The 24,829-nt window shown below is 39.0% G+C and overlaps 2 protein-coding genes across 3 annotated transcripts in view; both read left to right on the plus strand.

The window, feature by feature from the left end:
• The window catches only part of HBS1L (HBS1 like translational GTPase), a 59,793-nt gene extending 51,633 nt beyond the window's left edge, over positions 1-8,160 (plus strand). For both annotated transcript variants that reach the window (XM_064649436.1, XM_064649437.1), the window contains 6 exons: positions 795-899; positions 2,902-2,992; positions 4,603-4,711; positions 5,293-5,393; positions 6,281-6,425; positions 7,485-8,160. In XM_064649436.1, the coding sequence (XP_064505506.1) occupies positions 795-899; positions 2,902-2,992; positions 4,603-4,711; positions 5,293-5,393; positions 6,281-6,425; positions 7,485-7,496 (563 nt within the window). In that variant the 3' untranslated portion in view covers positions 7,497-8,160. The remainder of the gene's footprint in view (positions 1-794; positions 900-2,901; positions 2,993-4,602; positions 4,712-5,292; positions 5,394-6,280; positions 6,426-7,484) is intronic.
• A 124-nt stretch (positions 8,161-8,284) lies between these two features.
• Positions 8,285-21,628, plus strand: ALDH8A1 (aldehyde dehydrogenase 8 family member A1). Its single transcript, XM_064649438.1, has 7 exons — positions 8,285-10,719; positions 15,225-15,372; positions 15,751-15,906; positions 17,646-17,795; positions 18,468-18,724; positions 19,529-19,690; positions 20,480-21,628. The coding sequence occupies exons 1-7, from the start codon at positions 10,579-10,581 to the stop codon at positions 20,930-20,932; spliced, it is 1,467 nt and encodes a 488-aa protein (XP_064505508.1). The 5' UTR covers positions 8,285-10,578; the 3' UTR covers positions 20,933-21,628.
• The last annotated feature ends 3,201 nt before the right edge of the window (positions 21,629-24,829 follow it).

A 24,829-nucleotide genomic window follows, 5' to 3' on the forward strand; every position in this document is an offset into this window, starting at 1 on the left:
TGTTAATTTACTGTGTTCATCTCATTTGCTGGAACAAATAGAGTAAAATTAGCATGCCGGCATACTGGTAACATTTTTCTAGTTAGGTAGATGGAAGCATTCATCAATATTGGTGATGAACACAAAAGAGCAAGTTGGTAATAAGTGACCTCAATATTTGAGGTCAACTTGCTCTTTTGAATTCAACTTCAAATCCAGCTTTGTGAGACACAAAATACTAAGATGCATGCTTATCACTGAATTGTGATTTTCAGCAAAAGATGTATTTGATGTTTGTATGGATACTGAAAATGTCATTGTAGAATCATATTAAATAGGACTGGATCAATCTTTGACTTTTCCAGGAGTAAAAGTAATATGCAGACAGAGCATGTAGGATTCTGACTCAATTAAAAAGTAAATGGCGTAGGAATTTGCACTCGTGTGCATGAGAATTATGAGAGGTCTGTTGTATGCTTTTTATCTAATTATAGTGAGAAAGTGCTGAATTAAATAATATTGCTAGAAATTAAAGGGCTTAATCTAATACTGAAAAAAACTAAAAAATATTTCTTCATGTATCTACATTTGTTTAAAGAAGGATATTTCTTCCTTAGTTCTGAAAAATATAAGATCTAGAGGCTTTGAATTTAATGTTTAATTTTCATTATGATGCTCAGCTGGCTGACTTGCAAGTACTGAACACTCTACTGGGAGGGGAAAAAAATCTTCATTGCAATGCTGAAAGACTAACTTGTGATGGGAAATTGACCAAATTATGAAGTTTTTTGAAATTGTTGCTGTGCTTATTACAGACCAAGGGTCAGGATTTTGTGTGACTGGTAAAATAGAAGCAGGCTATATTCAAGTTGGAGAACGACTTCTGGCAATGCCTCCCAATGAAACTTGCACTGCAAAAGGTACAGTCTTCAGAAGCATGTTTACTTTCAGGTCGATGCTGGGCTAGAAGCAGTTACTGAAATGGTAACAGACTGTCAAACTGATACTAACTGTCAAACATAAATTGTGAAAGCATAAAACGAATTTCTTTAGATGTGACTGTGTCTGTATAAATATGTCTATGAAGAGTATGTGAAATCTTGCATGCTTTTTTTTACCATACCAGATAATCCAAATGCAATAACCTTGTAACTTTTGACATTGCTTTATGAAGACTCTGTAAAAATATCTGAGTTCCAGCAATGTCTATAAAAATATGCAGTACAGGAATCATTAGTATTCAGCTTTACTGTGAAGTGTTACTGCTGTTAGGAAGTGTGAAGATGTTGAACAACCTTTAGAAATTAATCTTATGAAGTGGGTATGAAAAAGCTGGAGAATTAAGTAGTCTCTCCTGTTTGGTGTTCCTAGGATTTGTCACTGATCCTTTCATAATATCAAACTTTCAGGATATAATTGCCCTGAGCAACTAGAAGAGAGAAGAAAATTGGATTTAAATTTCAATGCATTTAATTTCTGAAAAGAGGAGTATCTAGGCATTAAATGCTTATCTATTTCCTGATGAAGCTTGCTGTCTTTGTTCTGCAGAGTTGTTTGTTTCATATGCAAACAGAAAGATAAAATTATGATTTTCCTACATTAACCAATGAATAAAAGATTGAGTCCTCAATCTGAATGAAAAGGTTTCTGTATCTAAGTATTTAGCCTGAATTCAGCAATGTGCTGGTTTGACTGTCCCATTCTCTTCCCAAACCACCTTGTTCAATGCTAGTTTGGGAAGCTTTTCAGTGTGCCAGCTTATACTGTTCTATGCATATTGTTCACATGCACAGGAATGTTACAGTAATATGGGTGAATATGGGTATCACACCACTGTAGTCACTCCTCTGTTTTGTGAGTGGAGGAAGTAGCATGGAAAAAGGTGTATTTTGTCTGAGTATCACTAGTGGTACAATTATGGGGGTTTTTTTGTACTACCTCTCATATCACTGAAATGCAAGTGAAGATTGGGGATATTAGTTCATTAAGCACGTATTATTTACCTTTAATGTAAAGAAGAAATAATTTATCACACAGTGTTTACTAAAGGTAGTGTGCACATTAGGAATGAAGTTTTTAATTTCAAGACGCTGAATTTCACTTATTCTGTGAGAATGACATATATGTGAAATAATTATCAACAGTGCCTAAAAAATGGTACTTAACATGCTTATAGTTGAATGATGCTTTCTGGCATATTTTTGGCAAGTGGTTTTGGGAACAGATTTGCAAATCAATGGATACAATCTGTAGCAAAATAGAACTAGGTCCTATAAATATATGCAGTATTTCTAAAAAACAGTTTTTTCCTTTCTCTCTTGGTGTCTACGAGAAACCTCGGAATGTTAAATCAGAGCGAATTAGTCTCATCTACCAGCCAGGTTGTCTTTTAAAGAAATTAAAATACACCAAAATCAGAATAAAAATTACTTTTAAAGATGCTTTCTAATAGACATGGTGTCGTGAATGAAAGGCTTCAGTTATGCTTTTTTATGAAAGAGTCAGCAAACCCACGTAAGGTAAATGAAAGTTGACATAGTACCATTAAAGTATACGAAAGATGCGGTCTAGGGTGTGCATGTGCCTCAAAGGATAGGTGGGGCAGATATGGAGATATTAGTACTACGGCATTTTCAGGATTGCGTCATCTGTGCTGATAACAAGTGCCAGATCCCCTCCTCTGGCTTAAATAAGGCCGTGTTATGGTGCAGGGTGGGGTGAGAGAGAATAGTGAATCCTCACCGAGGGGGGGGAAGAAGCTTCCTCAGTCTTCTCAGTTAAAAAGCTTTTACTCTCAACCCATTCATACTGAAAACTGATGAGTAATGGTTGATGAAGCACAAAGGGCCCAAACAGAGCTGTTTGTTTGTAGGTCAGAACCTAGGTACTTCACTTTGAGGTTCTGTTCTTACTCATTTCCAGGAATCACACTGCATGATGAACCAGTTGATTGGGCTGCAGCAGGAGATCACGTTAGTCTCACTTTGACCGGCATGGATATCATCAAAATCAAGTGAGCAGAACTGGGTTTCAGTCTAAGTAACGGTTTGTTTTTAATGAAAAGCTATATAACTATTACCCTTGACTATTGGCGGTTTACTTGAAGAATGATGTGGCTACCGGGATATTTAAAACCAAAATGATGCATATCACCTGGCTTGCATGCACAAACGTTGGAAACATCTGCTGCATGTGCAACGGCAACCTCAGAAGAATACTGTTAGTTTTCATACTTTGCCTAGTGCTGACACTGAGAACCCTCAGAGCCTTTTTCCTTTAGACTAGTCCTTGGACATTTTAATTGCTAAATTAAGTAAACCCTTGTTGCTAAATAGAACAAAAGATTTTTGAAGAACTTAACAAATAATAAATCTTTCTAACAAAACACATCCAAACAACTCCCATTTTGTACCAATAAGTAAATCTGGACAAATGGAATTGATGGAAACTCTTTATTCAACACAGTTAGCTGCTTGTAAGATTTGTTTCCCTAAATGTTTTGCTGACCCTACTTTTGGAGAGGGTGGTCTGATAGTGAGACACAACAAATCTCTTTGTGTCTATTCTAGTCCATAGGTCTCATGTTAAGCATTAGCCTCAAGCTTTTAGGTAAGTGTCAGTCGTTGTTTGGTCCAGAAAATCAGACCCATAATTTCTTCAGCTTTTTTTCATTCCAGTTGGACTTCAGACAGCAAACTTTCAAGCTCATCTGTGAAAACTTCCTTGCATTGATAGTTTTTCAAATTTATGTTCTGCTTTTAAGGGAGAAGTACGGGTTTTTCTGTATTGCCATTTCCGAATGGAGTGTGATTTTTTGTGGTAAATGGGAGGGGAAGAAGTCTTGCTCTACTTGTTGAATGAAGGCTTGAGTCAATTTGCTACCTTGCTATCATTCATCTTTTGGAGATATGTTAGATTTGTCAAGAAAAGTTATGAATTTTTAAGTCCTCTTGACATTGATAAAATTTAATGACATCTATGTTTAGTCATGATGTTTGTTCTCTTCAGTCATGTTTTCCTGTGTGGGATTAATTTTATTTTCATTTTAGATGGCTAAAACTAGCCCCTCTGAAAAAGCTGTGTCTAGTCTACTTGTCAACTTGCAGTGAGCAGCAGCTTTCTTGTGACTCTGCATAATTTTTTGGAAATGAATGCTGCTGAAAGCTCAAGTTTTGAGTCCTGATCACGATGTTACTTTATCCAGAAAACATTTGAGTTACAAGCAGCAGCACTGAAATTTTGGGCACCCTACACTATTTTGTGCTATTGATCTGAAACACTGAATCTCTGAATGAAAGTCTGATTCTTAAAAGTACCTACGCACAGGAAACAGTGACATTTTTAGAAACTGATTAGAAATGGATGTAATTGTTCACTGAACTAGACAGACCTCTTCATGCATACACACAAAATAAGGTAGACATTCTCTAGGAAATAATTTTGTTACAGGCTTTAATACAGTGTTCCTGGATATATCCATGCAACCCCCCCCCCCATTGCCCTGATTATATTAAAGTGGCGTTGTCTTTCCTTTGCTTGTTTTAAATAATTACCTTTTTCCAGTGCAGTGATTAACATTTGTATGTCAAGACATATATATGGAGGTTTTTTTCTCTCTTGTAGTGTGGGCTGTGTATTTTGTGATCCCAAGGAACCCATTAAAGTTTGCACTCGATTCAGAGCTCGGGTTCTCATCTTCAATATTGAGATTCCAATCACTAAAGGATTTCCTGTAAGTCTCTGTGAAAGCTCCTGTGTTCATTACAGGTTGCTCAGGGCTTTTCCTCTCCATGTTTGATCCCCTGAATACAAGATACATTTAAAATCCAGAAGGGGTTCTGTCTCTCTAGAGGAAACAGATTCTTCTGTAATTTGAAGCAGATGTAAGGGGCTACTGTGTCTGCTTATGCATATTGTTACTGGCCATTTCAGAGAACATGAGTTTTGCCACAGCTAGGCTGTCCTTTAGAGGCTCACACCCTGTAGAAGTATAATGATGCACTTTGTTGTAAGATCCCTTTTACAGTAAATTAAATATCGGTTCATGCTGCATTGAGGTGGCAAAAGCAAAACACTTAAGAATGAAAAATGTATTTATGATGACATAAAACATGGCCTTTATGTCATATCTGTAGAGATCACAAAGTTTCGGAGCTAGAAACAGTTAACTGAATGTGAGGCAGACACTCCTGTGAGAGAAGTTTTATAAGCATTAAAAAAAAAAAAAAAGTCTTAAGCTGGTGTTTTCAAGTATTAACACCTAGGATTGCTAATTACTGTAGAACGTTTAATAACTGAAAAAAATATTTCTAGGTGCTTTTACACTATCAAACAGTAAGCGAACCTGCTACTATTACAAGACTCTTGAGTGTCCTGCACAAAAGCACTGGTGAAGTGACAAAGAAAAAACCTAAGTAAGTGGTTTGAACAGTTAATGATTACTCAAGAAATGGGTTGACTTTTAATATCAAGCAGTTTCTACCATGAATTGATAATATGTTTATAAGAATATTCTTTTGTTGTTTTAGTTGGTTTCATGTTTGGATTTCAGTGTGTTTTACAAAGTAAAAAACCTCCTGCCCACTTGATAAATGCAGAGCACCTGAGAAGTCAAATGACTTCCTTAAGGTCGATTGCAGAATTGGGAGTGAATCCTAGATCAACAGCCCTGCAATTAAAGGATTTTTGGATTTTTTTCCTTTTTTTTTTGGTTATAGTATTTCTTCTTTTCCTGTTAGAGCATGGGATCTCAGGGAGCTGGTTTACTGTTCTAAAATACACTTGACTAGGCAGTGGGTCAATGTAAAAAAAATTTAGAGAGTCTTCCCATACAACTACAGTAACATCCCTCTAGTTATTTAAAGCTGTATTTGGCTAGAAATGCTATTTGATATGTACAATGTTATCAAAATAATCCTTTTCCAGAAATTGCATGTCTGAAACCGTTGCAGACTTCTACAGAGCAATGAATTGGCTCTTTAGTTGTGGCATTTGAAACAAGACTTGATTTCTACTTGGCATGAAAAAACAGGTGTTAATGAGATAGTTAGCTTCAAAACAATTTGCTAAATGTTGTGGTGAGTGCCCTTCTCTAGAAGTTTTTGAAGAAAACTCAGATGCCTTGTATATACACTTTAGGCAAATGAGTGTTCAGTCTCATGGCTTGGATTATACTTGAAATCAAGCTTGATACTTACACCTTTGGCCTTTTAACTTGATTTTTTTTCCCATTTAGTGTTCTTTTCTTCATTTATTTGTGGATATATATTACTAATAGAATTTTCTCCTTATTTACCTGCAGGTTCTTGACTAAAGGACAGAATGCTCTAATAGAACTACAGACTCAAAGACCTGTTGCTCTAGAGTTGTACAAAGATTTCAAAGAGCTGGGGAGGTTTATGTTACGCTACAGTGGTTCCACTATTGCTGCAGGAGTTGTTACAGAGGTTTGGCGTTTTTCTAAGAGACTTTCTATACTGCAAAGGAACAATATTATGGTTAAGATCTGTTTTACACTCTCTAGTCTGAAAAGTGAATTTTTTCCTCTAAAAAAGAGGCAGTGCTTCAGTAAGATGTGAGGAAAACTTGCCATGGTCCTGTTCAGTTTATTAGGAGTAAAAATTACTCTATTTAGAATTTTTTTCCCACCTCTCTTGAGTTAAAAAATAACCATTCACTATTTTAACACACATCAGTCTTTTTGAAATCTGCCTGTATAAATACACTGGAAATAGCTTGCAAATAAAAAGTATGGGCCGTTTTTGCTGTGTCTAGTTAGGGTCCCAGATCTTTTTCTGTTAACATTAAAGAAAACTGTACATTTCATTCTTACTGATGCCTATAAATATTTTCTGATTCTTTGTTAGAGGAATCAAAAACTATGGGGCTAAATATAAATATTTTGCCTTCTGCTAGAAGCCAAAACTCTGAATGTCCCTCTATCTGTCCCTTTAAAAAAATATTGCTGTTATTTTTGGGTTAGAATTTGAGTTCTAATTTTAGGCCTGAAGGAGTGCAATTTAGTCACATTAACCTAGTTCTGGTACTGAGACTTAAAGCTGAGTCATTTAATGTCAAAACATGGAATTTGAGCATGAAAATTTCTGTTTTCTCCATGTTTGTGTAGGAATGATGTGGTAGGTCTGTCAGAGGCTCTGGGCCTTTTGGAGCTTTAGGGCTTTTACCAATCTCTCTGGTCTTATATAGGATCCAGAATTAGGTCTTTCATCTTGCACCCATTTTTCATAAATTTAATTTGAAGTGAGTAGGGTTCTGTTTGGATGTGTGATGACCAATGTTTGTAGAATTGGGACTAAATAACCTCTCTGATTGTTATTTGGGAATTGCTGTTTTAGTACCTGTGATCCTGTTCCAGAGAACTTCAGAACAAAAGGAATTATTTTTTTCCACAGCTAACTGCATCATGTTGAAAAATGCTGCAATTGTTTTACATTCAGTACTTCATTTTTCACCATAGGATTTTTTCCATTTGCTTATATTTTTAGATTAAAGAATGACCATGGTGACAGCATTTCCACCGTCCAACCAAAACACAATCAGATATCCAAACTTCTGTCTAAGAATGCAATTATTTCAGTTGAAGGAACAAGTGCAATTAATTGGGGAGAAGATGATGATGGCAAAAGCTAAATCGTGTGATACATCTGGGGATCCCTTCATCAGTTTCTCCTGCAGCAGAATAAGATGCCAACTGACAAGGAACTGCAAGTGTTGCACTTCTCCATCTCAAGACTCTCATGTGTTTCTCCATGTGGAATTTAGGCCTTAGAGAAGTTGATGGAAAAATCTTAGAAAGTTGAATTGGAGAAAAAAAGATGATGAATTATCATGAAAAAAGCTCCTTACTCACAGACATAAATTGTTTACATATTTTCTTTGATTGCTTTTTTGCTGCACATTAATTCAGTAAAGTAACTTTATTGGTCTAATATATTTTTAGGTTTGAGTTCAATTCATATTCAGGGAAAAAAGAACTATTAACTTTGTTTTTAAGAGAATGGCATGTAGTAGTATCCTGGGATTATTTTCCCTGCCCCAAAATTTATTTAAAAAAATTTCTTTTGCTGTGTAGTGGAAGCTGTGCCAACTTTGGCTAATTTTATTTTTTAAGAATAGGAATATTCTTAAGAATAAGAATAATAAAATAAATTTGTCTGAGCACTTTTGTCTCCTTCATCTTTTACTATTTAAACAGTTCTAAATTGTGTTAAATCATTCTTTACTTTCTATAACTGAGAAGTTTCAGAGTAAATTTGCAAGTTAAAATGTAAAACTGGCATCCAACTTGTCCTGAAGAAATAATTGCAGTTTTTCTCATGTTAGTCAGTGCAGCTACTGCGAATACACGTCTTTCATCCAAAAAACTCTTTTCTGCAAAGGCTGACAGTTTAATCTTGTGATGTCTGCTAAATCCAGTTATTGTGCTTACTTATGCCTATAACTCCTTCCCACTTTTCAGTAGCGGGGCAGATGAAACCTCCCAACTAAAAAGAGGGTCCTTCTGCGACCTCCAGTGTAAGCTCAGGAGAGACACACTTGACTACAACTTGTCTTTTTTTTTCAATAGGATGTGTGAAAATACCTCAGGTATTTCAGGACCTGTACATGAGTGCAGTGGAGACAATGCAACTTTGCCCATAGTTAGTAGTGGGGGGCAGGAATTAATACTTTCTCCACAGCATCAGTCACTGGGGTTAATTGAAGTAAAGCCGTGTCCAGGGAGTGAAGAAGGCAAAAAGCCCGTGATTGTTACTTAGTTCAAAGTCATGTATGGTCTGTACCTACACTTTCCATGTACTTTTTTTGGTAGGTAACTTTTTTGCACTTACCTGCTTTAGCTCCAGTTCAGCAGTTGACCACATAGATAAATTGTATTCTTGACTGCACAAACCTTTTTAGAAGTATCAGCAATGCTTTATGTGCATGTAAAATCTTATAAATCTGAATTACCTGAAAACTGTTATTGCCAAAACTGAATCTTATGAATTATCACTGTTTGTTATGTCTTTTTATAGTCCAGAAATTACACTTAAATTCTTACCAGTTTTACCGTGCCAGCTGTGAATGTTTTGGTGCCCTTCTGGATTCCAGAGATTCATACTGCCTAGCTCCTGCGTTTGAACCTGTCCTACTTGAACTTGCCTTCAGACCTTGAAAATGTTTACGTTGCTTTTAAGGCAGTGGGCAGTTACAGGCACAAGACTGTGTCTTCAGTGTTAAAACTTGCATAAATTCCTTACTGTTTGTGGACAAGGAAGTGTGATATGGGGTGAACCTCTGATAATTCTTCTCACACATGATTGCAATGAATTTTGAGGCTCACTATTCTGTGATGGCAGAAAAGCTACTGCATGCTTTCCCAGTTTGTAGCTTGGGAGAAGCAGAGGTATTACCTAATCCAGTTTCAATGTGACTGCACTATCTTTCAGCGCAGATTTGAACTCTGCCCGGAGGTGCCAATTGGTTGAAACCTAAATGATCTGTTATTGTGCAATAGAAACATATCACCTTTATTCAATCAAAGTATGCTTGCATGTTGATCCACAAGAAATTTGATGGCTTGGCAGTGGCCTAGGGTGCAAAACCTTTCTAAACTGCTGATTGAAACATTCACAATCTCCTGGTGACAACATACTGCTCTCTGGATGTAGTGTTTTGAATAGCTCTGAAGTGCAAGGAAGTGGCATGCAGTCTTAGAGCAATCTGATAATCTTAAGCATTCTCACTTTGAGAAAAACGTCTTTTACACAGCTCTTACCAGGCAGTTTGAGTTCTTAGGAAGTTAATGAAAAACCTAATAATATGTAATAGAAAGGTGGCTTCCACTGGAATATCTACAGAAAGGAAAGTGAAAGTCAGTGTCTTGCTTTTTTTTTTCTTCTTTTTTTAAAAAGATGAATTTTTGATGACATACAACGTACTGTACCAGGTAGGATTGTGCTTCTCAAGTGTTTGAATTGAGGGGTCACTCAGCTGTTCGTATTGTTTGTTGTTTGTGGATATTGGTGGAAAAAAAGAGAGTTTCTTAATGCTTAAAATCTTTTTTTTTGTCAGGTGCAATGGTTTTGGGGATACAAGGAAAGGTATTGATGATGACAAGCAGTGAACATGAGTTGCAGACGTGCTAATCTAGGTGTCTTGTCTTTGTGTCTGCTGACACTAAGGAGCAGGTTTCTGGCTAGGTGTTTGAGTTATTTTGTTTAGTTGTTGCAAATTGTCTTCAAACTGTAGCTTGAAAAACTGGTACTGGGAGACATTTCCCTGTCAAACCTTCCTTTTTCTCTTTTTCTTTGGTACTTCATTTCCCAGAGAGAAAGAAGAGCCGTTTTCCAGCAACTATGCTGTTTTTGCCTCCTTGCTTCAACTCCTAGAAAAGAACCAAGTGTCACAGAAATAGTAATTTTTCCCCATTCCCTCTTTCCTGCTGTTGTAACCCGGGTTTGTTCCCACTTGCAAGCAAACAAGCGGTGCAGAGAGAGAGAGGGGGAGGAGTTCAGACTTACTGTGCAAATACATACAGATACACTTATCTAAATTGATGCCTCATAGAGGAAGAGTCACAGATGAAGCAAGCAGCTAATGATGGCTCAGTCGAAGGCTCTCCTAGTGCTGGAAAACTTTATAGGTGGCAAATTTATTCCTTGTTCCTCCTACATAGACTCCTATAATCCATCCACCGGAGATGTCTATTGCAAGGTGCCAGACAGTGGCAAAGAAGAGGTGAGTACTGTCCAGATGTACAAAGAAGTGAAAAATGTTAAATGCACATAACAATAATCTTTTGAGTAAGAGAGGCTGACGGTAAGAGAACAGAAAAATTAGGAAGACTTCAACACTTAAATGAGTGAGTTTTTGATTACGTTGTAGTGCTGTGTAATCCACTGCTGTGGCAGCAAATGCTGTTATTTTTTCACATTTTGCTACTAGACAGTTATGGTCTGGATCCTAAGCTGGTACGAATCAACAAAACTCAAGTAGCTTCCGTGGAGCTCTGTCAGCTCACATGGGAGATGTCGTGCATAAGTTAACAATAACGCTCAGATTGGCTGTAAGTATAAACAATCTGTAAGAGAGAAAAGCGTTTATTGATCTCTTCTGTAAATAAACTTAGAGGCACCATATGTAACTGAATGTGTTCTCTCTTAGTCTCTTGATGATTTGCAGTTTTCATTTAAAAGTATTTTTGCCTTGTCTCTTCTCTGAAGATGGTAAAAAGCTTCTAGACCTCTTTGGTTTTGGTTTAGCAGTTGGATATTCAGTAGAGGTGATGGAGTAGCTGTGATGAATGCGTTTCTTTATAACATACTCTGTCGTCTGCGTGAATAAGTTTCCTGGTCCCATGCTCTCTAGTGGGATGAATGTTTCCTGTTACCTTGTACGTGTGCAGGTGTAGATGGGCAATGACATTGATCAGGGGAGCTGCAGTTTCACTGATTCTACTTCATAAGGGACCTACAAGTCTGTTTCTAAAATAGTGCTTCAGATTTAATGAAGAGAGAAGCTGCTGGACAAGCTTGGATTGCATAAAAGACTTGGAAAATATTGACAAGTAGTAGTGGACAGTATTTTCAAAATTATATTTAAAACAAACTACTGTTGTATGTAGCTGTTTCCTTCACTTGCATTTCAGCCTTATTGACATCTTTCTCTTTGCTTCTCTCAGCAGAAACCTTTGCACTGTAATTTCAATGGGTAAATATTTGTTAGATGCTGATGACCAAGGGTTAAAGATTAACAGGCTGGGTTTGTTAGAATAAATCTGTATAAGTTCATTCCAACCCTAATTATACCTGAACAGACTTCTCTTTAATGTGCAGGTGCAAATCTTCCTGTCCATTCATTTGCAAAATCATTAAAAGAGAGATTCGAGAATACCAGAACAGCCTAACAAAGTAGACTACTGGCCACTCTAGAGATACAGTTCAAATATACCAAGAGCAATGGCTTTTCTCTTTCAATTTCTGAGTTAGTGATTGTGTGTAGCAATGGGAACCCAGTTTAAAGACCTCTGAATTTGGCGAGTGCTTTAGTCCTGCCTTTACTCACAAGAAGACTGGGCTCTGCAGAGCTGGCATCCACTGGTGACTGATGGAATATGCTGAAGAAAATGCAATCACATACTACTAGAGGTTATCTAGAGATACCAAATTAAGCATATAGACCCAAGTTCAACAAAGAACTCAGGATGCCGGTTTCCAGCAAGGCTTAATGTCCAGTTGGATATTTTCTTGGTTAATTTTAGTGGAAGATTAGAAGGTGAAATGGAGGGAGACAGCAAATCTGTTGCTGACTCTGGAGTTTAACACCAGGTCAGCTGCAGTAGCCATTTCAGCCACTTTCTGCCAAAAACACTGAATGTATTTTTTTCAGGGGTTAGTTTGTTCCCTCGCCTAGATGTCTTAAATTCTAAATAGCAGTACCACAGCAAGCTGAGCAGGTGCCCTGTATCTCAGACAGACTGGTGAGGACTAATTAGTGCTGGCAAATATCTACTTTCTAAAAACCTCTCTTTAAAGAACCTTCCTTCTGTCCATCAGCCCCTGCAAAAGCAAAATCATGTCCTGAGGGCAGTTCAGTTTGGGGTATTTTGATATCAGCCTTTTATGGTGGGTCTGGATTGTGTGTTGTTTCTCTGTGTCTGTCTTGTGCAGAAGAGGAAAGCAGAAGGAAGTGTTTCAGACACACGAGTTCATAGTTTAATTCTTACGTGTGTTTTCTTTGTGGCTTGACTGTCTTTGCTGCTTTTTGCTAGTCAAACTAAGTAACTGTTTAACTTTTGTATGCTCTCTTACATCTGTACCAATCTCTTCTTTTTTCCTCTTGCCTTTTTTAGATTAATCTACTGCCACTTAATTCCTTCCTTTGCTAGTTTTCTCTTCTGCTGTCTGTGAAAAAGCAATACTTTTGTCCTTCTTCTAAACCCACTGAAGGGTTAAAAATGCAGATGGTCTTCGTTATCTTCTGTCCTGGCAGCACCCGGTGGAAAAGGCCACGGAGGAGAAGACAGATGAGCAGCAGCACCACAAGATGGGAGGGTGGAAGAACAAGTTAATTAGTGAAGGTGGTATGGTTTCACAGAGGGTGAACCTTTTCAGGGTAGCATGGCATCTGCACCGGACTCGCTCAGGAAGCTGCAGTTCCTCTTTCCCAGGCCTGCCTTGGTCCTGCTTCAGCTGTTCAGTGACTGACAGCCTGCTATCATCAGCACTTAAGCAGTAGGTTGTTGAACTACATAGCAAGTGATCCATGTGACATTGTGCATGTTGGTTTATTTCCTTCCTTGGCCTCTGTACTGGTATTGTTCTGGCTCTCAAACTCTGGGTCTTATTTTTATGGGGACCATAAATTCTCATGTGCATGGGACGGTGAAGAAGAAGGGTTAGATAGATTTTTTTTTTTCCCCTGTTTAAAATTTTGTGCCCTCATTAGTAAAACATTATTGAAATGTCACCCCTCACAATCTGAAGTGTTACCTAAAAAGACCAGAACCCAAACAGTGGTTCTATGATTTTATAATAAGGTCCATCCAATCCCAGATCTGTCCACCCCCAGTTCTGCCCCATTCTGCCCCCCCACGCGCCCCTTCGAGAATTGGGTCTGGGGGCATTTGGGTCTCCTTAGTCCTCATCTTCATCTTTTTCAAAGCATGTATGGTCCTTGGAGTTCCTCCAAAATTCTGGGCTTGAAGATTGCTTGGTCTGTGTGATATCTCCTGGTCCAGGCCTAGAGTGAGATGTTCTTGAACAAGGATGTTTTTCTACAATTCTACCTTGGAAAAAGACTAAACACGCTAACACAATTTAGAGGCATTGATAAAGGGTAAGGGATATAATACAGCTACATAAAAATCTACATTTACTACACAACTACTTCTAAAATCTGCAAAAGTTAAAAAAAATCCAAAAAAGCTCTGAGGCATCAGAAGGAACAAATTTGGAACTCAGTTTTGTAGAATTGGTGGAAAGGAGCCTTTAGTGACTGCATGGGAACCAGCAACGTGGCAGCATTTGGAGAGGTCATAACTAGCATCCTCCTAGTTACTGATTTTGGCAGATTTCCAAAATCTGAAGAAATTTTATGTGCAAAAATTTTAGGAAACCAGCTAAGACAGCTTTGACTAAAAACTCACCTTGATTAGACATTAGAACAATGAAGAAGTGATACATAGGAAGAAAAATTGGGAAATAGGGCACTTAATTAAAACATGGAAAGATATTGATGATCATCTTTACTTAGTCTGAGACTGGTAAACATCAAGAAGGAACTGCTTATAAATCAATAGATGCAGGTAACTTCCATGTAAGAGTCTGGAGGAAATGATTCATGAGAGAGAAAGCTTTCTGATGAATTTTAATCCTTTGAAGCCTAGTCTGCTTCAGAAAAGTGCTCGTAATCTGCCACTATTCAGAAGAAAGGTCAGGCTGAAGGACCATGCAGCAGTCATGTACATCTCAAGTAAAATACCGATAAGACTGGTATGCATTTACATAAATGCATATAATGATCTTTCTTATCTGTAGGTTTCAATAGGTGTCTGATGAGAGAACTGACTAAACTCCAAGAGTTTAGAAAGGAACTTTTTTCCTGTGAGGGCATTAATGAATTTCTAGCTGTGATCAGGTAAGATAAAATTTTTCTGAGTGTCCATTCCTTAAATATATTCTTAGTGTCCATTCCTTAAATATATTCTTAGTCCTTGCTTGAACCAAGTGGTGCAAAGGGGAGAGGAAATCAAGGGCTAGCAGGACATACATTCTGTTCCTTCTGCAGCCCCTTACTTTCATCGTTGTCTGGTACAGCTGAAGTCCTGTATTGCAAGGGCTGTGGATGTTTAGACTGAAACTGCATTTGCTCCAGGGGAGATTCTTGCTCTTTTTTCCACGGGCAACAAGATTCTGCTTCAGTTTGGTCAGTTGCACTTGCTAGTACCGGTTGACCAGTCTAACATTTCCTCCAGGCCTGGAGGTTGCCTACAAGTTGCTGGAATTTGGAGAAAAGCAAGAGTTCCTGTGGAATTTTTTTTTTCCTAGATACTCTTATTTCAATAACACTTTTTGAATTACGGGATAGTGTCTTGATAACAATGGAGAAGCTCTAAGGAGATGTCATCTTCCCAGCAGTGTGATCTGGATTACTAGCCTCTGAAATCTGAATTCATCTGCTGAGAGTTTGATATTTTCTTATGCCTTTCATAAACATTCACCATCCCTCTTTTACTTTTTAAGGTGGAAGCTGCTGTCAAAGCTGCCAAAGATGCCTTCCCAATTTGGTCCTCAAAAAGTCCGTGGGAAAGATCTCAGATCCTGAACAAATTGGCAGATCTGATTGAACATGACCTGGAAGCGTTTGCACAAGCAGAGTCAAAGGATCAGGGTAAAAACTGGAACTGTTCATCCCAAGTGTGTCTTGCTGATTGTTGAAATGAAGGATTTGGATGAAATTTTTAGTATGGTATAAACTGTTGGAGCAAACTGAAGTTGATGTGCATGAACTTTGAAGAAGTTTTGGATTTTGGATCCTGGGGCACTCTTGCTTTTCAGAATTGCTGACTTTGGCTTCAGTTGTTAGATATTTGGAGTGCATCACTAGAGGGGGGCTGTTGTCATTGACTAAGGATTGCCCTGTGCTGGGGATTACTTGGGTGCAGGACAAAAGACATTTCCCAAAAAACATGCAAATCAACTTTCAGAGCAGAGTATAAAGCACTGTTTCTGTCCATAATAGCAGCGTGCTTGCTTGGTTTTGTTTCAGGAAAAACTATTACATTTGCCAGAACAGTGGACATCCCTCGAACTGTGTACAACTTCCGATTCTTTGCCTCTTCCATCCTTCACCACATCACAGAGTGCACTGAGATGGCAACCATGGGCTGTGTGCATTACACCTCGAGGGCACCTGTTGGAGTTGGTATGATGATCTTGACATGCTGAATAGCTTGGCAAAATGTCTGCCTCAAATGTGGCTCAGAAAAGAAAGGATTTTTTCAACAGCATTTATTGTCTCTGAGTCATGTGCGAAACATGGCTTGTCCACTAAAGCATCAGCAACTTCACATAAAATCAGTTATACTACTTCATGTCAAAAAAATTATTGCGTGCCTTAAAAAGCCAAACCTGCCACCTCTCACCCTCAAAATCTCTCTTGTGTTTTGTACATGTGTGTCTGTAGTTAAGTATTACAGCTGGGGGTCAGTGAGGCATGCAGAGCATTGAGCAGCTACTCCTGCAGGGAGAACAGGATACTCCTCACCTTTAGGAAAGCAGTAGTTGCTTGCAATGAGTCTGTGACCCGAGTGCACATGGGTGGATAAACCAGTTCTAGCTGGGGAATTGCTGAACTCAGCCACTAGATGATGCTGGTGCTTCACAAATAAGGTGGCTATGCTGAGCTGACAAAGTAATGATGGTGTATGGATTTTATTATTAGGTTATATTGGATATATATATAGTATAAATAACATATAACATTAATTATATATGAGTGCTCCACATTTACACTTGAATTATTTAAAACATAAAATTGGCTAACCTAGTGGACCTATTTAAAAGTTTTCTTGAGCAGTGGAGAACAAGAATACTTCTGGTAAAATCACTCTCATAAGAAAAAGTCCCTCACTGTATCTACTCCATCAAACAGCAAGAAATCCTGTGGCTTTTGTGAGGAGTCACACCTAACAATCACGGATATTTTTCATAATTTCTTATAAATATGTAAAATGAAAATATTCCTACAGGCAATTACTGAAAATAATTCTGATAATTGAGCAATTTGTGGGAACAAAAGTTTTGTACAGTGACAAATTTTGGCACTCATGAGTTAGACTAAAATTTATCTGGAAAATGTATACTATATGTTATACATACTTTTTAAATATTAAAATTGAAAAACAAGAAAAGCTTTGAAGAGCAAAAGAAAGCAAGAATGATCTGAGCTAACACATTCAACCTAGAGAAGAGAAAGCTCTTGGGAGACGTACAAGAGAGCTGAAGAGGGACTTTTTACAAGGACATGTAGAGATAGAGCAAGGGGTAATGGCTTCAAATTGAAGGAAGGTAGGTTTAGATTAGATATTAGGAAAAAGTTCTTTACTGTGAGGGTGGTGGAACAGGTTCCCAGAGAACTGGTCAATGCCCCATCCCTGGAATTGTTCAAGGACAGGTTGGATGGGGCTTTGAGCAACCTGGTCAAATGAAAAGTGTCCCTACCCATGACAGGGGAATTTGAACTAGATGATCTTTAAGGACCCTCACAACACAAACCATTCAATAATTACCTTCACCTGCTGTTTGCTAACACAAAGTATTACCACAGACCAGTTGATGTAAATGATTGTTATGGCTAACTTTGCATTAATGTTCCTAGAAAACACTGAAAAACTACCTGTGAATATCAGATTCTGCCCTGAAGAAGCAGCAAAACTTTGATTCAGAGAGTTCAGTTGATCACCTTTAGAATAATTTGCACAGTTCTTTTTAAAAGTTATTTGCCTGCGAGAAATGCTGCAAATTTATTGTACAATTGTCTGCAAATAAGAGTCATAGCCAAATTCCCTTCATAAATCTGAAATGGTGTATAACTTCTTGAGGTCAGAGATATGAGTTTTGTATCCCAGCAGATTGAATTTCTATCTCTGTTTTGCTTTGTAGCTGGTTTAATCAGTCCTTGGAATTTGCCACTGTATTTGTTGACGTGGAAAATAGCTCCTGCCATTGCATGTGGAAATACTGTGGTTGCCAAGCCAAGTGAGATGACATCTGTCACAGCTTGGATGATGTGCAAGCTCTTGGAGAAAGCAGGTAAGTCCTGTGGCATGCTAAGGAGGGGGAATGGGGTGGAAAAATGCTTGTCTGTGCACCATTTTGTTGGGGGTTCTTTTGTTGTTGCAGAAATCAGAAGGTGCTCAAAGGCTTTGGGAAAGACTGTTTGCTGTAGCTGAATGTTACACTGGAGAAAAAAAACTTTCCCAGTCCTCATACTATCCCATCTCTCCAACCCCAGCTATTGCCCATTTTTTTCCACTATCTTCTGATGAAAAGTTTTTGTAGGCCTCCTTTGCCCCTCCTGCACTCCGCTTAAGGATGTCCTTAAGTCTGTGATGCCAGCTGAGGAGCCATGAGAGCATACAAGAGTGAGAATCAGCTCTTGGTATCTGTGTCATGCTTGTATTTGATGCACTGTTAACTAAAACTGGGAGGATGATTGTTTCTTCTTTGAATGACTGAGAACTGGATCTCTGATGATGCATATCAGATGAGATCAACTGGTCAGTGGAATTGGTTTTATCATTTAACCCATGATCTCCAGAGCTATTTAACATCATGCATTTCAGCTTCTACTTAAGTTAAGGGTCAGTATTTGACACTCTAGAGTTACAGGTGATTTTCTAGCTTCTGGGACAAAACACAGTGAAGTGAAACCTGCTGAGCAATGGGAAGGGAACAATGACTGTGTGCCTTTCTTCCCATCAGGGATTCCTCATGGGGTGGTGAACATAGTGTTCGGAACAGGCGCCAAGGCAGGAGAAGCCCTCGTCTGCCACCCTGACGTGCCTCTGGTCTCCTTCACGGGAAGCACGCTGACGGCCCAGCGGATCACGGAGAAAAGTGCTCCACACTGCAAGCGGCTTTCACTGGAACTGGGAGGCAAAAACCCCGCCATCATCTTCGATGATGCTGACTTGAGCCAATGCATCCCTACTACCCTGAGGTCCAGCTTTGCCAACCAGGTTCCTCCCACCTCTATAGCATATAAACCCTGTTTGCAGCAAGGAGGGACGTGTGTTCAAGAGTTCGTGTGCATGTGCCTATACCTTTGGATCTGTAAATTGTCAGGGTCTGTTTCGAAATTGTGTTGTGAGAAAAGCCTAAGTAGAAAAATATGAAGAAAGTTTCATTATTGCACAAGCAAGGAACAAAGTAATAAAGAGCTCTTATATGTGCTGTCCATCACAAGGTAACAAGATGTCATTACTCCTCTGAAAAAAGTTACATTGCTTATCTCTCCAGGAAGCAGCTGCTGTAAATTCCACTGTTCAAGTAAGTAGGAAGCTTCCTAATTTGCTGAATTAAATCAGGAGACTTCTGTCCAAATTTTACCAACATTGTTCTTCCCTCATCACCACGCTCAGGAGAGATTACCAAAGCCAGGAAACTGTATCAGTGCAAATGTTCAGAAAACTAGCTTGGTATCAGAAATCGATTATCAGGAAATAAAGACAGAGATCATTCAGAATTGGAATCACATTTCCTATGAAAAATGTTGAAAGAGAAAACATGGAATCAATGAAAAATCAAATTTACTTATGGTAGTGACTGCATGATCCTGATGTTGTTTTGTCTTTTCCTTCCCTTTTCCTTTTTTATCTGGAAAAAAAATCCCACTTTGCAGTGCTGGTTAATGTAGTTTGCACTTCTAAGGATGTGGAGACACAAGTCTCATTGTGGGATATGACTCCTAGGATGCGTCAATAGTACAGTGTAATATGAGCCAACATTGTTGATTTCTTTTTTTGTTCCTTTCTTTTTGGTAGGGTGAGATCTGTCTCTGCACCTCCAGGATCTTTGTTCAGAGAGGCATATACAGTGAGTTTTTGAAGAGGTTTGTAGCAGAGGCCAAGAAGTGGAAGACCGGGAATCCCTCAGATCCTACAGTCGATGTGGGAGCACTTATAAGTAAAGAACATTTAGAAAAGGTGATGTTACATAGAGTTTGTGATTTCTTCTCATCTTCTAGAGGGCTGCACAGGGGGATTTCAGAGGTTCTGAAAGTAGAGCGGTAGAAACACCCACTTCCCGAGATCCTCTGTCTGTGGCTCCAAAGAGGACTTCCAAGTTTAACCTACCAAGGTGCCTAAAAGAAGAAAAAGAAAAGGAAACCCTGTGGTTTCTCTCTGGGCTTTCTATAAGAAGAGAAACCAGGCAACAATTGCAGAAAGGCAGAAGCAGATCAACAGCATGTCTGATGTGTTCAAGGTAGCAAGCATGTGGTGGCAGCTGCCATGGAAACATCTTTAATTATTTATTGATGAGATTTTCTGTAGCATTCATCATCCTAGTGGCGTGTAAAAATTTAATAAGCCTGCCTGTGAGGCAGGAAAATATTACTGATCCCTTGGAGTAATGGAGTGAACCGTGGCGTGGGATATATGGCATACTGCCCAGGCTCCTAGAAGGGAGGGAGGCTCTGGGGGCACTTGTGTTTTCACCAAGGGCCCTACCCTTTAGACAGTACTTATCCAGAAGGACCAACAGTGTTGCCTGCTAGGCTAGTAAGTGTTAGGAAAGAGCAAACAATTGTTTTTTCAGCAAGAAATACACAGCTTTACCTTTAAAGAAACTTAAGAACAAAAGCTGGGGAAAGCTACCCTCTGTTGTAGGAGGGCAGTATGTTCCATTTGGAGTTATTCAGGGGCTCCTGCTAATGTGTGGAGCCTCAGGATTTCGTGTCCTTTAGCAGTGATGTTTTCCTGTTGCTTTCACAGGTAAGGAACTATGTGAAGAAAGCCCAGGCTGAAGGAGCCAGAGTCCTCTGTGGAGAGGGAGTGGATGCTTTGGATCTCCCACCTGGCAACCAGAAAGGCTATTTCATGTTGCCCACAGTTATTGCTGAAGTTAAGGATGAATCTTGTTGCATGCAAGAAGAGATCTTTGGTCCTGTGACATGTGTGGTAGCATTTGATACAGAAGAAGAAGTGATCAAAAGAGCCAATGGTGTGAAATATGGCTTGGCAGCCACTGTGTGGTCCAGCAACGTGGGACGCGTTCACCGGGTGGCACACAGGCTACAGTCTGGATTGGTGTGGACCAACTGCTGGCTTGTGAGAGATCTGAACTTGCCATTTGGTGGGATGAAAGCCTCAGGCATAGGAAGGGAGGGAGCAAAGGATTCCTACGAGTTCTTCACTGAGGTCAAAACCATCACAATAAAGCACTGAGATATGTAAAAGGAAGTATTTTAGAGTAAAATAAATGACAGTAATTTGAGTTACAAGAAATAAATTACAGTAATTTGAGTTACCAAAAATGGCTCTCTAGAACACAGGCTGCTATTGTGGCCATCTTTTTCTTGAACTGTGGTCAAGTAATATCAATGACATCTGAAAACAGTCATCCCAAATGCTAATGTTGAAGGCAGCTTTTCATGTTGAATGAGAAGATCAATGTGGACTCCACAATCAACCCATTCCAAGCCAGATGACTTGCCTATTTTATGGATCCTAAAGCTTTTTTGAGTATTCGGGTCTCAAAGATCTGTCTCTCTAAGGCAGATTGGAGAAAGAGTGATATATAACTGTACCTCTGGTTGATGAATCACCTTGAGGGACAAAGTGGCAAGCACATGGTAAGGCTGATATTGTAATGGCAATCAGTCTGTTTCACTCTATGGTCCACATATCAATCCATATTGCACTTCACTGATATCAGATAAGGACTAATGCTATACCACACTGAAAGCCTGAGGAACTGCCTTTAATCTACTAAGTGGTTTTAAACCATGGGATCATGAAATTCTCATTATATTCATGGAGACAATAAATGTTTTAGTTATAACCTGCTTTATAGTATGCAGCTGAATAATCCTAATGCCTGTTCTCTAACTATTTTGAAATTAAAGCCTTTTTTCACTTCTAGGCCTCAGTGATGGTGGTTTTTAACATCCCTTAACAAAGATGTGGCTGCATCCCAGACAACGTCATTCTTCATTAATAAAAACTAGAAATGACTCCTAAGAGAACTAACTGTTGGAAATGTTTGTCAGCAAAATGTAAAACCACTTTCAACTTTTCCTCATCTGTTTGCAGAGGTTTTTTTTAATTGGGTATATCACAAAATTGCTTGCATTCAACAAAAAGAGATATAGAGCTTGATACACATTTACCCTCCCGAGAAGGTTAGCTTGCTACTGAATTTTTAAAGCCACCCTTCATGATTTGTTTTTCAAGTTTTGAGCTGCATTTCACAGTAAACAAAGCTGCACAGAGTTTCATAAATGCCTGTATTCTGAGACAAGCTAATGAGTAATTGGGATATTTTTTCAGGGGTGTTGGGGCAAAAGAAAAGGGCCATATAAAAAATAAACAAATAGATGAAAAATTGTGACTAAAGAGAAGTGAAAGAATGGAGTAGCAAATTGTTCTCTGCTGCTCCTTTGCACACCAAAAAGAAAATACAGAGAGAGATTTGGGGTTAATAAAAAATGTCATATTTATGGTTTATAAAGTTTCTAAGGTTGTGGAGTTATGATATGCCAGGCTGATAAAACTGATGCAGACCATCTAGAGGAGTCTCTAGGCCAATATATGAATACCAATCCATACCTTTATTTTGATATTTCTATTTAAGATAAGTTTTTTGCATGGTTTACTTTTCGAGAGTATGTTTTCCAGATAGGATTAATTTTTTCTTGCCAGGGTTTGGTGAAGCTCATGCTGGATTTGCACTTTTCTCAGCAAAAAAAAAAAAAAAAAGCCTACAGGCTGTTTCAGATTACAGCTGCATAAAGACAGTCTTTTCTCTCTCTTTAAGTAGTTTTTGTTGAGAGAAGTCTCTGTAGTAATTGTGATGTCATCCTCACTTTCCATAAGTTGTGCCCGGTACTCTAAAAGTTTTAGATTAGGGGATGGATCCTTTCAGAAGTATTTTCTACATATGTCCTGAATTGGCTGAAAAGGTGATTTTCAGAACACTTTTCTAAAATAACTTTTGTCACAGAGCTGAGGCCCAAGTCTGTGATGAACTACAAGATCTCTGAATCCCACCTGGTTGCAGGGCAGACCTGCCAGGCAAGCTGGGGCTCTGGGCTTCTGATGGATTTGGTACAAGTACACCCAGCTGAAGACAGGTAAAGAAAAATAAAAGGATATAAAAATGATAGGCTTAGTGAATTGATGCATTCTGAAGAAGCACATTTTATTTTAAAACTCTATCTAGGTCTATTCATGGCCAGGTGGTGGCAGCAGAACATGTGCTTTGGTGTTTTTAACCCCCCCTCCCAGTCGCTCATTTTGCTGAGAGGGGAATGAACAGCTATATCAGTGCATGTTTCATTCTGCCTATTTTTTTTTTCTATTTACAAATCCTGTTTGGAAGAGCAGAAGAACCCAAAAGCTGCGAAACTCTTCATTAGTTGGGGGTGGGAGGGCAGACTTTTTGAGCAACAGCAGATGGGATATTGCACAATTAGTAGATATGGATGGATTCCTTCCACCACCTGGATCTGGTCTATGGTTCAGTCTTATTGAGATGAATTTGCTTTCAGGTGTTGATTTTATCTTTGCATTAGATGCCATGGAAGGCTTCTGTATATATTTCACATACTGGAGACAAAGGCCTGTGTGTCATCTGTATGTTTCTGGCCCAAGACATCAAAGGTGGAGTAGTGGAGAAATGGAGTAGTAGGTGGGATGGGGATGGAGCTCTGTAGGACCCCCAGGTGCCCCCATGGCAACTCCATGTCCAGCATGGCTCTGAGGGTTTCTCAGAGGTGAACTCCTGGGGTACCCCTTTCAATCATCCCTATGTCCAGCACCTCAGAGAGGTAAGGGACGTCCACTGGCGCTAATGATACTGCTTACTTTTGGACAGGAGGGAGAGCCCATGTAAAGGTACAAAATATTGTCCCTTTCTGTGTTTTTCATCTGTAATGGATGGACTCCTTCCTTTTCCAGTTAAGGTGCAGTTCAAGTGTCTTGCTTATTCTGCTATTTCTTGCCCTTTTAGATGAACAGAGATTCAAACATGGATATGTACGGATGTGTGGGTGTTACCTAGTGGGGAGATTTCTTTTCCTGCCTGAAGTAATGGGTAGTTTTTGCATTTCCCACACCCACCTCCAGCCTCAGCTCCAGCACAAGAGAGCTGCTGGTGCTTGTGGTAGTGAAACAGGTGACATTAAAGAGGTTACCTGCTTGTACCAGGGGCTCTCTGTGGGGACACTGAATTCTTCTATATGATGAATGTTATGAACTTCCCCATGTTTTTTATTCAGACTGACTTCCAGTATAGCAATGTACATAGATAACTGTCTCATCTTACAGATGAAGCAGTCCAAGAACTTCTTCCTGCAGATGAAGAAGGTGTCTGTTGCAGCTGTTTTGTTTCCGAGTTTTCTTCTCTCACTCTGAGTGCGCAGTGAAGAGGATGTCCTGGAGAATGAGGCAGGCTGATCCAAGTCATCAGGCTGATGGCCCTTGCAGAGCTCTTTGGGCTACACATCCTGGAATTTTCCAACATGACAGCAAAGCTTTTTTCTGTAGACTGCCCTGGCTTGTGCATGAAATCATGTGGCCGTTGTGAGGATTTGTTTAATTACTGTTATGTAAAGCTCAAAGAGTTGCTCCATCTGTTAATTCTTACTGATGGAGCAAGTACAGTTCTGTTTAACAGTAGATTATCTACAAGTGTGAGATGATTACTTTGCATAGGGAAGTATTAATACATTTGCCATACTTTACAGCTCTTAATTAGCATAAGGTTATTTTTGTTCTATTTCAGATCTTTTCTCAGCCTGTTTATATCTGTATCCAGTTATTGTATAAGGCTTGAAAGCAGCTTTGATTAGGGATCTCTGGACATACTTTGGAGGGGGGGACACAACAGCTCTAATGTTTATATTCAAGTAAAGCTATGTTCCTGTTCCCACAGTGTTTGTAACTTAGGCAAAGCAGGGATGAAAAGAGACCTGACTTTTTGGGTCAAAGAAGGTTTCATGCCTAACTTCAATGTGCAGAACTAGAATGTGAGCTAGGCTAGTTTTAAAACCTTAGTTTTGAATTTCCAAGCTTCAGAAAGCTATACCTTAAGATTCAGCTTCACAAGTGGAGTCAGCTCCC

The sequence above is a fragment of the Pseudopipra pipra genome, chromosome 3 (genome assembly GCF_036250125.1).
Source record: "Pseudopipra pipra isolate bDixPip1 chromosome 3, bDixPip1.hap1, whole genome shotgun sequence".
NCBI lineage: Eukaryota > Metazoa > Chordata > Aves > Passeriformes > Pipridae > Pseudopipra > Pseudopipra pipra.

Bases quoted from the DNA above. Each gene is read 5' to 3' on its own strand.
- ALDH8A1 (XM_064649438.1), top strand. From the start codon at position 10,579: ATGATGGCTCAGTCGAAGGCTCTCCTAGTGCTGGAAAACTTTATAGGT. The intron at 10,720-15,224 runs GTGAGTACTGTC...TTACTTTTTAAG, and splicing joins CAGACAGTGGCAAAGAAGAG to GTGGAAGCTGCTGTCAAAGC. The intron at 15,373-15,750 runs GTAAAAACTGGA...GTTTTGTTTCAG, and splicing joins AGCAGAGTCAAAGGATCAGG to GAAAAACTATTACATTTGCC.